Source organism: Alexandromys fortis, unplaced genomic scaffold, assembly GCF_014885135.2.
Source record: "Alexandromys fortis isolate MF-2015 unplaced genomic scaffold, M_Fortis_MF-2015_v1.1 scaffold_56, whole genome shotgun sequence".
Lineage (NCBI taxonomy): Eukaryota > Metazoa > Chordata > Mammalia > Rodentia > Cricetidae > Alexandromys > Alexandromys fortis.
The window spans coordinates 6667245-6682531 of NW_026067935.1; the positions used below are offsets into that span (position 1 = coordinate 6667245).

The 15287-nt window shown below is 49.6% G+C and overlaps 1 protein-coding gene across 2 annotated transcripts in view; it reads left to right on the forward strand.

Annotated features, from left to right (window-relative positions):
* Positions 1-14951, forward strand: part of Abcb9 (ATP binding cassette subfamily B member 9) — a 33084-nt gene extending 18133 nt beyond the window's left edge. For both annotated transcript variants that reach the window (XM_050146624.1, XM_050146623.1), the window contains exons 9-12: positions 156-329; positions 3553-3712; positions 5289-5425; positions 13594-14951. In XM_050146624.1, the coding sequence (XP_050002581.1) occupies positions 156-329; positions 3553-3712; positions 5289-5425; positions 13594-13854 (732 nt within the window). In that variant the 3' untranslated portion in view covers positions 13855-14951. The remainder of the gene's footprint in view (positions 1-155; positions 330-3552; positions 3713-5288; positions 5426-13593) is intronic.
* The last annotated feature ends 336 nt before the right edge of the window (positions 14952-15287 follow it).

The window sequence follows — 15287 nt, forward strand, 5'->3', positions numbered from 1 at the left end:
CAGTACCTCAAAGAAAAAACAACCCTCCCCCAGGCCTGGTGTCCTAGAAAGACCACTCAGGTGCTGGCCAGCAGCACCAGCTGAGGCAGAGGGCAGGGGGTAAACTGGGTGATACCCTCCTGCCTATGAGACCTGGACATCTTGTGTCCCTGCAGAATGTCTCCTTCAGCCTGTCCCCAGGCAAGGTGACAGCCCTGGTGGGGCCCTCTGGCAGCGGGAAGAGCTCCTGTGTGAACATCCTAGAGAACTTCTACCCGCTGCAGGGCGGCCGCGTGCTGCTGGATGGCAAGCCCATCGGCGCCTATGACCACAAGTACCTGCACCGTGTGGTGAGTGCCACACACCCTGTTCTTCTCTTCCCTTCCTCATAAGCTGTGACACAAACGCAGGGACGTACAGTTAAAAAAAGTCACTGATGTGACCTCACCACATAGAATGTTCTGGCACTCCACAAGCTGCCATGTCCCTTCTCTTCCCCCAGGGGTAAAGCTTCACCTGACCCCTGTGACAGCCATTTCCTTGATTGGCATTAATTTTACTCCCTCTGGACATACCCAGACTGCATGGCTCTGCCCCAGCCAGCCTGAGCTTCTCCAGGCAGAGTCAGAGTGCACGAGGTCGCTCCCATTCCCATGGGCTCCTCACCTGCAGGCGCAGACAGCCATGCACTGGATCCCAGGCCTGGCCAGGCCTCTGGTTCTGTGTTCTCATCAGCATTGACTGTGCAATCATGGGCTGGGTGTGTTCTGATGGTCATTCGTGTGGAGTGTCTTGGTGATACTCACCCTCCTCACCCTCTCTGGCTCCTGATACTACTCACATGTCTCTTTTAATGACACAATTCATTTTATCATGGTTGCTTTCAGGACCATGGCCTGTCTTCCATGTGTATAATGGCTTTGGTTTCTGTTTGTGTGTTTTTAACATGTGTGTGTTCATGCAGAGGTTGGACAACTTTCAGGAGTTGACTCTCTCTCCCTCCACCCAGTGGGTTCTGGAGATGGAACTCAGGGCATCAGACATGACAGCAAGCACCTTTACTTGCTGAGCCATTACCAACCCTTCTTTTGGCTTTTTGAGAAAGGGTCTTTCTCTGTAGCCCAGGATAGCAAACTCTTGGCAGTCCTCCTGCCTCAGGTTCCTGAGTGCTGGGATGTGTGTGTTACCAGATCCAGGTTGAGGATTTTTCTTGCTACTTATTATTTATTCACTAAACAGCGAACCACAGCAACTGTTTGCCTCATGTGGGCATTTTTCGCAGAGTCATAACGGGCTCAAGGGGACTGAGAACACAGGGTGTGCCGTGTGTGGGCTCTGAGTGCATCCCAGTCCCATCCTGCGGCTGCAGAGGGCCTGTCTTGTGTCTGCCCCTCCGCCTGAGAGTCACCAAGCAGCCTTGTGTGCTGCATTTTCCAGTGCTGAAGGATGGTCACTGTTAAAATCGCTGTCTGTCCATCTGTCCACACCTCCCACTCTGGCAGGACTTTGAGTCAGTTTGCTTTTTTTTTTTAAAGTTTATTTATTTATTATGTATATAGTGTTCTGTCTGCATATATACCTACAGACCAGAAGAGAACACCAGATCTCATCACAGATGGCTGTGAGCCACCTTGTGGGTGTTGGGAATTGAACTCAGGACCTCTGGAAGAACAGCCAGTGCTCTCAACCACTGAGCCATCTCTCCAGCCCCCTCGCTATATTTTTTAAGCATCACAAGAGTCACAAGGATCAGGGTGGGATGGGGGTGGCTCTTCCCTCATGCCATGATAGATGATTTGGATCACTGTTTTGTTTTCCATATAAAAGGGACAAGGAGCCGGGCAGTGGTGGCGCACGCCTTTAATCCCAGCACTCAGGAGACAGAGGCAGGTGGATCTCTGTGAGTTTGAGGCCAGCCTGGTCTACAAAGTGAGTCCAGGACAGCCAGAGCTACACAGAGAAACCTGGTCTCAATAACAACAAAAAGTTCTTATTGTACAAGTGTTAGGAGCAGAGTTTGAATCCCCAGAACTTATGTAAATGTCGAGTGGGTGTGGCAGCCTGCTTGTAATTCCAGCCTCAGATGGCAGAGGATCCCCAGAGCAAGCCAGCCACTGAGACTAGCTACATGGGCCAGCTCAGCGTTCAATGGAGAGCTGCTGCCTCAGTGAATAAAGGACGACTCCTGACATCAATCTCTGGCTCTTCTCACATGTGTGCACACGCACAAACACACATACGCAAAACAAATGTAACTTAAGATTTTCTTTAAAAGAAGGTAAAAGTTGCTCCTGTGCTGACATATAAACAGGTATTCAGACTGTATGCTAGACAACACCACCATCTGTTCAGGAGACACTCCACAGCAGGGGTGTGTGTGTGTGTACACATGCATGAGCCAATGTGCTGGAATGTACATGTGTGCATTAATAGGGCTGGAAACCAGGGCCTCATGTTAGATAAGTCATCTATCACTGACCTAGCCAGGCTCTAGTCTCTATGCCTTAAACATTAGTCCCTGCATTAAACATACATAAACAGAGATGGGTGAAAGGTGAGGGCTGTCCCCATCCCCTGTGTGGCACACTGGGCTGCAGTCCCTCACAGCTGCAGTAGTGTGCGGCTCAGATTACAGACAGCTCTGCTAAGTGGGGAATTCTGTGGGCTTCCTCCCCTCCTGATGCCTAAAGACACCAAGCCCCATTTATATGCTTATTAATTAATCATCTGGTTTTCCTATGGCCTACGTTGTCTCCTTACTTTTAAGTTGTTGAAAGCACAAAACTGTCAAGTGCCACGCTATAGCCATTGATTTAGTGATTTTTGTCATGTTTTAGTGATTTCTTTTTTCATTTTTGTGTGTGCGCACACGTTTGCATGTGTGATATACATGTGTGTAGGTGTGTATGCACATGTGTGAGAGTGCATGTGGATTCCTAGAATTACCCCAGATCACTCTTTCACCTCATAATTTGAGGCAGGATCTCTCTCTGTCAAACCCAGAGCTCAGCAATGCTGCTAGTTTCACTGAGCGGCTAGGGAGCTGGCCTCTGCCTTCTGAAGCTGGAGTTACAGGTAGGCCTTCATGCCCACCTGGCACCAATATGGGCTTAGGGATCTGAACTTGGGTCCTCCAGTCTGTGCAGCATACTGAGTTTGGGGTAGCCTAGATGCCAGAGTAAGACCTTGTCTCAAAAAAAAAAAGTGAGGGAGGATGAGTAGAATTAGGGCAACTGCCATGTGGCCTCATGGACACTCACTTGGCAAAGTCACAGAGCTACTTCCTTTTCTCTTTCTCTCTAATCGGGGGAACTTACTTGGCTTAACTCAGAGCAACAAGATTTGCTAGCCCTAGGTTGTCATTCTGGGGGGCCTGAGGTATAGGAGGGTCTGGGTACCAAGGCCCCAGCTAGGAAGTGAGGAGGCAGTTGAGTGCAGCCAGCAGGCGGATTAGGTTACCGACCTGAGACTCCTGGCGTCAGCCAGGCGGGGCTGGAGACGGGGCTGCCAGTGACAGCTGGTGGAGGCTTCATGGCAGCTTCTCCTAGCCAACTTGCTCTCCACTCCCCACAGATCTCTCTGGTAAGCCAGGAGCCCGTGCTGTTCGCCCGCTCCATCACGGACAACATTTCTTACGGCCTGCCCACCATGCCCTTCGAGATGGTGGTGGAGGCCGCACAGAAGGCCAACGCCCATGGCTTCATCATGGAGCTGCAGGACGGGTACAGCACAGGTACCATGATGCACCCATGCCCACCATCTCATTTTCTTCCCATCAGGCACACAAACATGGGCACGTCAGTTAGTCCCAGTGGCGTGTGATCTTTGAAAAAGGTCGTGTATACCCCCAGGGATGGTGGGACATAGATCTCTGAGTTCGAGCCTGGTGTCAGGGCCACATGGGGAGACCCTGTCTCAAAGATGAACAAACAGGGAGCTGGGGAGGTGACTTAAGCATGTCGCTGTCCTTACAGAGGACCAGGGTTCCATTCTCAGTACCCACAAAGCAGCTCACAACTGGCTGCAACTCCTGTCCCAGAGGCTCCTGTGCCTTGTGGCCTCTGGGGCACCAGGCATGTGGTGCACAGGCATACATGCAGGCAAAAGACCCACACATAAAGTAACGATTTGTTTTTGCTTGAGATTGTGTGTGTGTGTGTGTGTGTGTGTGTGTGTTTAGAGACAGGGTTTCTCTGTGTATCCCTGACTATCCTGGAGCTCTGTAGACCAGGCTGGCCTCAAACTCACAGAAATCTACCTGCCTCTGCCTTGTGGGATGAAAGGTGTGCTCAATTTTTTTAAAAAAAGGAACAAAATGTCTATTTAACTGGGCATGGTGGTGCAGGGAGATTGCTACAAATTCTCAGCTAGCCAGGGCTCTGTGAGGAGACCCTATCAAACAAACAGTGTGTATGTGTGTGTGCCTGTGCATGTGTGTATAGTGTTACTGGGCCACCTAAAGATTTATTTGTGTGAGGCCGGCTTTCAGGAGTCAGCTCTCTCCTCCACCATGGGCCCAGGTCTGAGCTCACTGTCGGGTCTGTGCAGCAAGTGCCTTCACCTGCTACGACATCTTCCAAACCTTCCTTGGGTTTTCTGACAGTCTTACTGTGTAGCCCAGGCTGACCTTGAGCCTGCATCACCCCAGCTTCCCAGAGCATAGCAATCACAGTTGTACACCACACTATAACACCCGGTCTTTTATGTCTTTATTCTGCCCTTTTATAGACAAAGGTCAGCCCTTTATTTGTGTACTTGGCAGCTTTTGTCCTTAGTGCATCTTAATGACCTTTCCTATTGGTGCAAGGACCTGTTCCGCCCCTTCTTTCCTCTTATCTGCATTAAGTGTTCAGCTTTTATGATGACTTATTGACTTGGTTTCCTATTGACAGACATTTGAGTTGTTCTTTAATATTTGTCTTGGTAATGACGATGCTGTAATCACACCCAACACCTGCCTCTGGTCCTCTGTGGGAGAGACTTGACCTGTAGGGACATTCTTTGAGGCAGGCTTGCACACTATGTTCAACAATGTGTCAGGGCAGAGCATAACAGTGGGGTTTCCTAGTGTGCTGGATCAGGGAGAGTGTTCCCGCCGACCACACCAAACACCATGGTGCACTGTCATACTTTTAGCCATCTCTCTGGTGCACATGGGGATGATCCTCACGCACCGTGGTATCTCTTCCTGAGCTACCGTCTGTAGGTGGTCCCAACTGGGGACCCTCAAAAATGTCTGCATAGCTGGTGCCCAGGTGACAGGGAGGAAGAAGCCCCCTAATAACTCACTCTGTGCCTCCTCCATGCAGAGACTGGGGAGAAAGGAGCCCAGCTGTCAGGTGGCCAGAAGCAGCGGGTGGCCATGGCTCGGGCTCTGGTGCGGAACCCACCTGTGCTCATCCTGGATGAAGCCACTAGTGCTCTGGATGCAGAGAGTGAATACCTGGTGAGTGGAGGGAGGGGGCTGCTGGACGGAGGGTGTGGCCAGGCGCCCTGAGAGCTGGCTACAGGCTCTCTTGGGTCATGAAAGGGAAGCAGGGAGTTCTGGGCATGGGCTCTTTGGGGCCTGGGCCCCCAGCTCTAAGCAGAGCTACAGTCAAGTGCCATGGAAACAGTGTCCTGCCAGAGGACCCGATAGGAAGCCCATCCTGTGTGTTTCTGTGTTCCCTCCTCCTCCCTCTCCTTCACTGCTTTTGTTCTGCAGCACAATACTCAAGCCCGAAGGCCCTGCAACTTATGGTGTGGCTTTAAGTCGTTTCTCCCTTCTAAGCCTAGCTTTCAGTGATAGGACACAGCTGTCACCTCAGGGGGACAATATAGAGTTTATTCTGGAGCCAAATAAGTGACTGTGGCCCAGGAACACAGATCAGGTTATCCTCAGCTCCATGGTCCAATATGGAAACAGGTTCCAGTTTCATGAAGTTTTTATAGTGGCAGAACAAAGAGTCCAAATGGAGACACTTCAGATACATTGGTGGAAACATCAGAGGCAGTTCCAGCAAAGCTGGGAGGCTCTGTCATGGGCCCCATTTTCTGTCTGATGACACACTTAGCTTTTGGGTTGTGGTAACCAGGGTCTGCTAAGTTAACCCATCCCAAAAGGGTTTTTACCTGTTAGTCACAGTTTGTTAAGTCTAACACAGGTGGGCAAATCTCACCCTTGGGGTTTGAAACCAGCCTGTGGTGTCACCACAGTTCTGACGAGACACACTCATTTCCAGAAATCCTCGCTCACAGCTCCTGTTGGCTAGCATGGCATTTTATGCATGGGTTCCACATAGTACCAATTTATATAGCATCCCTCACAGGAACTCATCCCCGGGGTCTGATGTAGATGAGGCAAGGTGATAGATAGTCAGGGCAGTCTTGAGAGAGGCCATAAAGGAAGACAGTCCTCAGCCAGGCAGTAGTGGTGCACACCTTTAATCCCAGTACTCAGAGGCAGAGGCAGGTGGATCTCTGTGAGTTTGAAGCCAGCCTGGTTGATGGAGTGAGTTTCAGGACAGCCAGAGCTAAACAGTGAAACCCTATCTCAAAAAAAAAAAAGGGAAGACAATTCTCTATCAGTGAGCCTGCTGGCTGTGCTCCAGATCTGATAGCGTTCACATGTGGCATGTAGTAGGGTTTATATTAAAATAAGAATACCAGCAATGAAGGAAACATTTTAAACAACCGAAATTTACCTATTGTTTAAAAAAACCAGATCGGCCATGTCTGTATTTATAGTTATTGGTATTCTGAACTGTCGTCTTAGATCTTTTAACTTAAGCTTTTCCTTTGGCCAGCTGGATGGCATAGCTCTAGCCTTGCATGATGGGGCAGCTAACTAGGAAAGACAGATCTGCAGTCCACACTGTAGCTCTGGCCTGTGGACGCTCACCTTGGCTAAACTGGTCCCCTTGATCTCCTCAGCATGTGCTGACTGGTGGTGAGGGGAGCAGGAGCTCAGGCTTGTAGCACTGAGGAATCCAGCCTTCACAGACCCAATAGGATCCTTTTACTTCAGTGGCAGAAACAGAAGTAGGAATCTGGGGACCATCCATTTCCTTTTCATTAGGAAAATACGATTATTGTTTAAATTAGTCCCAGCTAACCATACTGTGGGACAGTTTAGACACTGATTTAGTCAAGAAACATCGGCACTTATGGGGTATGCTTGGTGAAAGCTGATTTTGTTAGAGACCTGTGTGTGTGTGTGTGTGTGTGTGTGTGTGTGTGTGTGTGTGTGTGTGTGTGATAAAGAGTTAAATCTTTGGGTGTCTCTAGCTGGAGATAATGGAGTTCAAGGTACTTTGAAAACATTTGAGTGTGTGATAGGGCCTTTTACAGTGTTTAGATCACTGTTTCTATGGATGTTAAACGATTGGACTTTGAGACACGTAGCCCTGACTACCCTCAAACTTCTGGAAAGTCACTAGGCAACACCCCCCCACACACACACAGCCCCCACCCAGCTACATATTTTCTTAAAAGGAAAATGTCTGTTTACTTTGACTATAAGAATTCTGATATAAAATATTGATGCTCCCATATTGGAGGGGCTTTTTTAAAAAGATTTAAGATAAATTTTTGTTGATTTAAAAACAAGGTTTTTTTAAAGCCAAATTATACTGAATGATAAAAATATCTGTCACAAAAACAGTGAACACACTCAAATCTTTTAGACATAAAAACTAGTTTTAATAAGGTAGGCGGGGCTCTAGGTGAGCAGCCAGCCACAGAAACAGGACAGTTTCCTCACTAGTGACTCCATTAAAACCAGGATTAGTATTTCATCATTTAGGAATAAACCAAGTGAAATACTAAATATCATGAGTGATTTAAAAAGTCTAATTATAGCTGGGTGGTGGTGGTGGCCCTTGCCTTTAATCCCAGCACTCAGAAGGCAGAAGCAGGCAGATCTCTGTGAGTTCATGGCCAGCCAGTTATACAGAGAAACCCTGTCTCAAAAAACAAAAATGTCTAATTATAAGAGGATTTAAGAAACATAAAAATAGAGAACTGTTCAGCTACCTGGGGCACTGACTGCTAGCAGAGCTGAGATGAGTGTCCTCAGCATCTCCCGAGTGCTGGGGTTAAAGGTGTGCGCCACCACCGTTCAGTACAGGTTCTTTTTTCCCCTTCAAATGTCTAACACTTGGTCCGGATAAGGACCCTGAAAACGCTGCTCACTTGTCTAGAGGCAGGGGTGGCCCAGTGCTGTAAGTGCTGCACAGGACAAAGTACAGATGAGCCATCTCCCCAGTCTCGGGCAGTTAGCCCCAAGGGAAGCTGCGCTCTGGAGCAGGGCAGCCAGCTCTGAAAATGAATTTATGTCGGAACTGAAGCAGAACTGTATAATCATGTAGACCTTGGGTTTTTTTTTAATTTAATTTTAATTTTAAAGCTCAAAAACTCTAGAGCCATCAGCTGCCTCCACTTGTTTTTCCTGGGGTCACATTGATTAAATGTCGCTTTATCCTTTGTCATTTAATTGGTGTTCTGAACATGCAGCCAGGTTTTCTTAGACAGTCGGAGTTGGTTTTTTTTTTTTCCTTAAAATTTTAGTATTATATGAACCAAAAGGAAGCTGGTTGTGGAGAATTGAAAACCTGGCCACCCTGCCAAGAGGACCTAGGTTCAATTCCCAGCACCCACATGGAGGTTCACAACCTCCTGTAACTCCAGTTCCGGGGATCTAACACTCCCTTCTGGTCTCTGAGGGTACCAGGTACACATGTGGTACAAATACATACATGCAGTCAAAACATTCATACACACACATTTTTAAATTAAAAAATGAAGCTGGTCCAGTGTCACATCTTCAGTTTACGTGAGGACTTATGTGTCTGTCGGGGCTTTTAATCTATCACCAAAATACCCGCTTTTAGGAATCTGTACATTTGTCTCTTAATTATGCATGCAAAAATAAATTAGCACACATAAAAATTTTGTTTTACACAAACATATAAAAACAATTCACACACATACATGACACAGTTACATGAAAATCACACAATTACACAAAGTGTGTGCACCCACTTTAAAAAGGTTGGGATGGCTCAGTGGTTAAATATGTGTTGCTCTTACAGAGGATGAGAGCTTGGTTCCCAGCACCCACATCAGAGCTCACAACCACCTGTAACTCTAGCTCCAGGAGATCTGATGCTGTCCTCTAGACTCCATATATATGACTTAAAAAAAAAAACTTAACCAGGTGATGGTGGCACAGGCAGATCTCTGTGAGTTCGAGGCCATCCTGGTCTACAGAGCGAGTTCAGTAACAGGCACTAAAGCTACACAGAGAAACCCTGTCTCAAAGAAAATAAACAAAAATAAATAAACAAAACTTAAAAACTGGGTTGTAGTGGGATGTTCCTTTAATTAACCCCAAGAGGCAGGCAGATCTATGGGTTCAAGGCCATCCTGCTCAACAGAGTGAGTTCCAGAACAGCCAAGGCTACACAGGGAAACCCTGCCCCTCCCCCTGCCAATAAAATAAAATAAAATAGTGGGTTGTGAGAAAGACTTAGCGCATAAACATGAGCAGTTTGGCCGAGGACACGTAATATGACCCCTTCCTCTTTTAAGAGCCTCAGTAGCTGAGGGGGAAGAGCTGCCTCACTGATGAAAGTGTGTATATCTAAGAGAAAGAAAAAATAGTTTTAGCATCAGGCTCTGGCCTGTGGCAGTTGAACACAGTCCATGCCTGGGACCAGCTGTGGCCACACAGGCCTGGCTACAGCTGGTTACCAAGCCTTGCTCCCCACTACTCAGGTGGCTGTTTCTCCCTTGGATCCTTCTGTGCAGTTTGAAGTTTAAATGCAGACAGCAGCTGGGGCTTTGTTTCTCCCTTGCACTTAGGGGACGTAGGAAATACTAAGTGGGTCTCTGGCCAGAAAAAAAGCAGCAAAGGAGCCCAAGGTAAAGGCAAGGCAGGGCGGGCAGCAGCCACAGGCAGGGGCACTCAGCAGTGCTTCAAGGTGGAGCTCAACAGCAAAGACAAAGCAAAGCCCCTGGGGCCCAAGGAGTCCCCTGAGCCTTAGGGACCTCAGCTCAGACCAAACTGGTCTTCAACCAAAAGGAACCTTAGGATGGGCTGGTAGAATAAAGGATTTTAACTTAGGCTTAAACACAGAGGTTAAAGAAAGCTGCCCAAGGAGAAACTGAAAGACACACCCCAGTGTCTTCACCAGGAAGTGGCCTTCACAAGTAGGAATTTTAATACAACGGGATTCTCCTCTGTCTCTAGTTTTTATCTTTAAAACAGGCCATAATGTTTTCCTTTGATGAAGGACTTGGCTCTGTTAAAGAGTGGAGGTTAGCCTCAGGATTTAGTCTTAGTTCTCTTATAACGTCAATATTTTAAAAAGGTTTACTCAAATTACTAATTTCATTTTTATGTATGTATGTGCACCATATGCATGCCTAGTACTCATAGAGGTCAGAAGAGGGCATCGCATCCCTAGGAACTAAAGTCAAAGATGGTTGTGAACCCCACGTGGGTGCTAGGAACCAAACTCTGGTCCCTGCAGAAGCAACAAATGCTCTTAATCACTAAGCCATCTCTCCAGCCCCCTACAATTGATTTTTTTGTTTTGTTTTGTTTTTCAAGACAAGGTTTCTCTGTAGCTCTGGTTCCTGTCCAGGAACTAGCTCTTGTTAGACCAGACTGGCCTCGAACTCCCAGAGATCCGCCTGCCTCTGCCTCCCAAGTGCTGGGATTAAAGGCGTGTGCCACCACTGCCCGGCTCTACAATTGATTTTTAATGTATCCTTTTAACTCACTTGTAAAATTACTAATTTTTGTAAGTTACCACTTTTCTCATTTCTTTTCCTTTATGAAATGATTTTGAGTTCCAAGTAAAGCAGGCTGCCCCTTCAGGATTACCAAGTTTGCAATGGCAGATGTTCCCCCTCGAAGGAGTCATGAAGCTGAGTTAGATGGGCTTGATCGCCCGTATTTTCAATACTTTCAAGTTTGAGTCTGTCACATAGAGCATCACACCACACATGCTGTATCCTCACACACAACTCTTATTTTGGGAAGCTTTTTCCCAGTTTTTCTTTCCTCTGAAAAATTGCAAGACCCAGAGTGGTGGCACACACCTTTAATCCCAGCACTCAGGAGGCAGAGGCAGGCAGATCTCTGTGAGTTCAAGGCCAGCCTGGTCTACAGAATGAGTTCCAGGACAGCCAGACTACACAGAGAAAGCCTGTTTCAAAAAACAAGAACTATTTGCAAGCCCCTCTCAGCTAGCTAGGAAGCACAGTGTTGTTTGGCTCGAGGTATGTGCCGCTTTGGGGACAGACTGCCCACTCTCACCTGAGACCTTCCTTTCGACTGGCTCTGGAGTTAACCCCGAACATGTCCATAAACGTGAGAGTCGAGACCCTGGGTGTTGGTGTGTCTCTCCAACGGGGCCAGCCATGACCCTCTGGACCCAGACATGGGGTATGGCTGCTGAGCTGGAGGGAACAGCGTCTTTTTCCTTTATTACCAGGGGCTGAGAAAAGACCTCAGCTAAGGGCAGCAAGGCTGCGAGAAGCCACAGAAGAGAACTGGGTGCTTGAGGAGAGTCAGGGGGCAGAGTCAAATGGCAATGTGTCAAAGTATTACAAAGAAATCAAAGCCCTCAGATGCCTAAATGTGAACAAAAAACCGAAAACAAGTGGGCACTAACCAAACAACTTCAGTGAACCAAACACGTACCTAGACCAAAATGCCCCATAGCAAATAAAACCAACACCATCACACACCCTAAGAAGCACAGGCATCTGCCACAGGAGCTTGAATAACCAGCCCAGACCAACAAATGCCATGGGCCCAAGCAAGGGAGGCCTGAGAGCACCCCAGAAGGACCACAGCTGTACACTCGAGATAAAATGCCAGATGGCTTAGACTCATAGGGTCCCTACCGGTACCTCACTTCCAGCTCCTCTAGTGAAAAGCGGATGGTTCTTGGATCCCACACTGGGTAGCATAAACACGACTCTCACCTCACAGGGAGTTACTGTATCCTAGAGCCAATATGAGGGGCACATAGATTATCCCAAATTTCATGTTCCAACATAGAAGCTGTTTCATGAAGTTTTTATAGTAACAGAACAGAGTCCTAAGTCCGAACACTTTCAAACGCATCGGTGGAAACATCAGAGAGACGGGTTATAGCCAAGAGGAGAGATCTCAGCTTCTCTGATGGCCACGGGATGTTAGATCTGACACAGAGGTGGGCAAGGGATGGCAATTTAGGGGGCTACAGCTAGCCCAAGACAAGCTGTAATCCTGTAATCTGGCAGGATCCCCTCTCCCAGCACTGCAGCTCTGTCCAGACAGACAGCCTTTCCGCAGTCAGTGGCCATGTCCTTGGTGCTGGTTAGTTGCCCATGCCCATCCTGCCAAAGGCCGGTTGGCCCTTTACACAGATGGTGGCTGGTCTGGTCCCAGGCGCCATGCCCTGCTCTAGACACTGGAACTACAGAGATAGACAAGACCTCTGTCCTCATGGCATTCCAGTCTTGTGGGACAGACAGGTCACAAACAAGTTCCTATAGCTTGTGCTCCAGAGAACTGTCAATCATCTGTGCCGGTAAAGGGTTGGGCCGCTGCTGTCCAGCATACACACATCTGGGCTTTCAGTGAGCTCCCTTTGCCTGGTGCAGAGGCAAGGGAGGAAGAGACAGAACTGGTACAGCATGGCAGAGGCTCAGTATGGGCATACAGCATGTCCTGTGTCCAGCGGTAGTGATGGAGGTTGTGATTGTGACTTTCCTCAGAGGATAGTGACAGGACTCACTCCATCTCTGTGCTCGTGTTCTAGAACAATGGCTCTCGGGTCCTTGAGAGACAGTAGGTTGTAGGAGCTAAACGCATATTGCAGAGCAACAGAGGGCACACGTGTTGAGTCCTAGTTAGTAAATGTGGAGGGAAGGGGGGGGCAGGGGCCTGTGGCAGGTACTGATTCAGATGGGAAATGCATTACACCAATGCTGGGCATTTTCAGGAAGGCACCCAAGGGTCATTGTGCATCTAGGAGCACTGTGGCACCATGGGGGTTACATGGAGTTGTCATGTACTCTCTGGCACTCACTGTGAGGACCAGGCTAAGACCTGAGAGCCAAGGAGCCACCCTGGGGAGTTCTGAGGGGCAAGGGCAGCAGGGTGTTCAAAGCCTCAGGTCAGTGGAGGGGGGGGGGTAGGGAGAAGGTAGGAGGTGATGACGAGGCAGGACTCACTATGAAGTTTATCAACCAATGCCCACAGGTTGTCCTCTGATTCCACACGTTTCCGTGTTCATGTGACACAGTGTGCCTCCGTGTGTGTAAGGGGAGTGGGTAGCACCAGCAGGAAAACTGTAGTCCTACAGCGGGAAGCGAGGGGAAGAAATGGACAGATGCTGTAGTTTCGGGGCTGCTCTTCCTGGCTCGGGCCTTGGGGCTGACGGGTGCTATCTCTGGTCCTCCAGGTGCCCCCTTATTTAGCACCTGGGCTGTCTGAACTAGAGACTTGGGGGTTGGGCTCTATCTTGGCCCTCATTTTACTACCCAAGAACTGAATGTCAGGTGGCAGCAGTGGGCAGAGCAGCGTGTGCAATGCTGTGCAGCCCCTGAACCTCTCTGTCCCGTTCCCTGCAGATCCAGCAGGCCATCCACGGCAACCTGCAGAGACACACGGTGCTGATCATTGCACACCGGCTGAGCACCGTGGAGCGAGCGCACCTCATCGTGGTGCTAGACAAGGGCCGTGTGGTGCAGCAGGGCACACACCAGCAGCTGCTGGCACAGGGTGGCCTCTATGCCAAGCTGGTGCAACGCCAGATGCTGGGACTTGAGCACCACTCGGACTACACAGCTGGCCACAATGAGCCGCCCAGCAACGGCGAGCACAAGGCCTGACAGCCAGGCTGGCCGGACACTGGGCCCCGGCTGCAGCACTGGAGGCGACCTGCCAAGCCCCACTCTTGCTTCCTGCATCTTGCCTCCTTCCACCTGCTCCCCAGGCCCCCACTGGCTGCCATGGGCAACCCTCTTCTACCGTCTCCCTTCTTGGCCCCTCCAGGCCTGCCAAGGTAGAGCAGCCTTTTTAAACCAAGTCACTGGGTGTTTACTGCTTCCTTCAACGTGCTCCAGTCAGCTAGATTTTAAAAACACTTTTCTTTTTGGGACTGGCAGTGAGGAAGCTCACTAAGCTGTCCTCAAGACTTCTGAGCCAGGAGTGACCACCTGGAGGCCGGCTGGGAGAGAGAACTAAGCAGCCTCCTCTGCCCCTGTCCCCTAGGGGGACTCACGGGTTGGCCTTCTGTCCTTCCAGCCTCCCTGCTCTGAGTCAGGCCAGGGGTGGGCAGAAGAGTGGGAGGGGACTGACTGCCCACTAACCCCTGCCAATCAAAGCCAGTCTCACTGTGAACCACCAGGAACCTCAGAGGAGGGGCTGGTCAGGCCTGGTGGGCCTTGGGGTGCCCCCAGCCCCATCCCCAGCACTTGAGCCCTTCATCCTTGCCCCTGGCTGGCACCCTCCCCTCATGTCCACCCTGCTATTCTGCGGAGGACCCCTGTTTGTGAGACAAGTTCTCTGATTGCGAGAGAGAGAGGGACTGAGGTAATGCCCAGGGTCTGGCCTTGTCCTGGTTTTGAGGTTTTGGGAGAACTGGGTCAATAAAGTGTACACTACCTCTGACCTCTACCCTGGGAGGCTTCCCTTGGATCAGGCTCTCTCTGGCCCTGCGCAGGGCAGACGTGCAGGAGCAATTCGGGGTGTGTCTTGGAGCCCCAGTCTGTGCTCTTCATAGCCCTAGGAATGGAGCAGACGTGTGTCAGCTTTCTCCATGGGGCCGGTGCAGTCAAGTTGATAGTCCCCAAATGCCAGGGACCCCCGTGCTTCCATGACAGCCAAAGCCAGCCGACACCACCTGTTTCTGTCCATCAAGGTGAGGGCCTCCCACACCCACCCAATCTGAGGTAGAGAACACGCACTGTCTAGGGATCTTGATCCAGTTAACAAATTAAAAGGTAGAACCTGTTTACCCCAAATTTGTGGACCAGTCGGCCTCCCTGTTTTTGTTCAAACTGACCAACCCTTAATTAGGGGAGGAAGACCCCACCTTGAGCTGAGCAGGCTGGTCCACTGGCGGGGGCCACTCGCAGCTCGCCTGCCCTTTTGTGTCAGGTGACCGGGGAGAGGCCAGCAGGCTCAGCATTTTGCCATCTTTAGTACCCATAGTCATGGCCCCTAACCCATCTGGCCGCCCCCTAGGGGATCTAATTTCTAGTTCCTCAACCCTGCACTGTGGGGAGAGAGGCCTGGGCCGAGGAAGGGCCCGTGACTAATT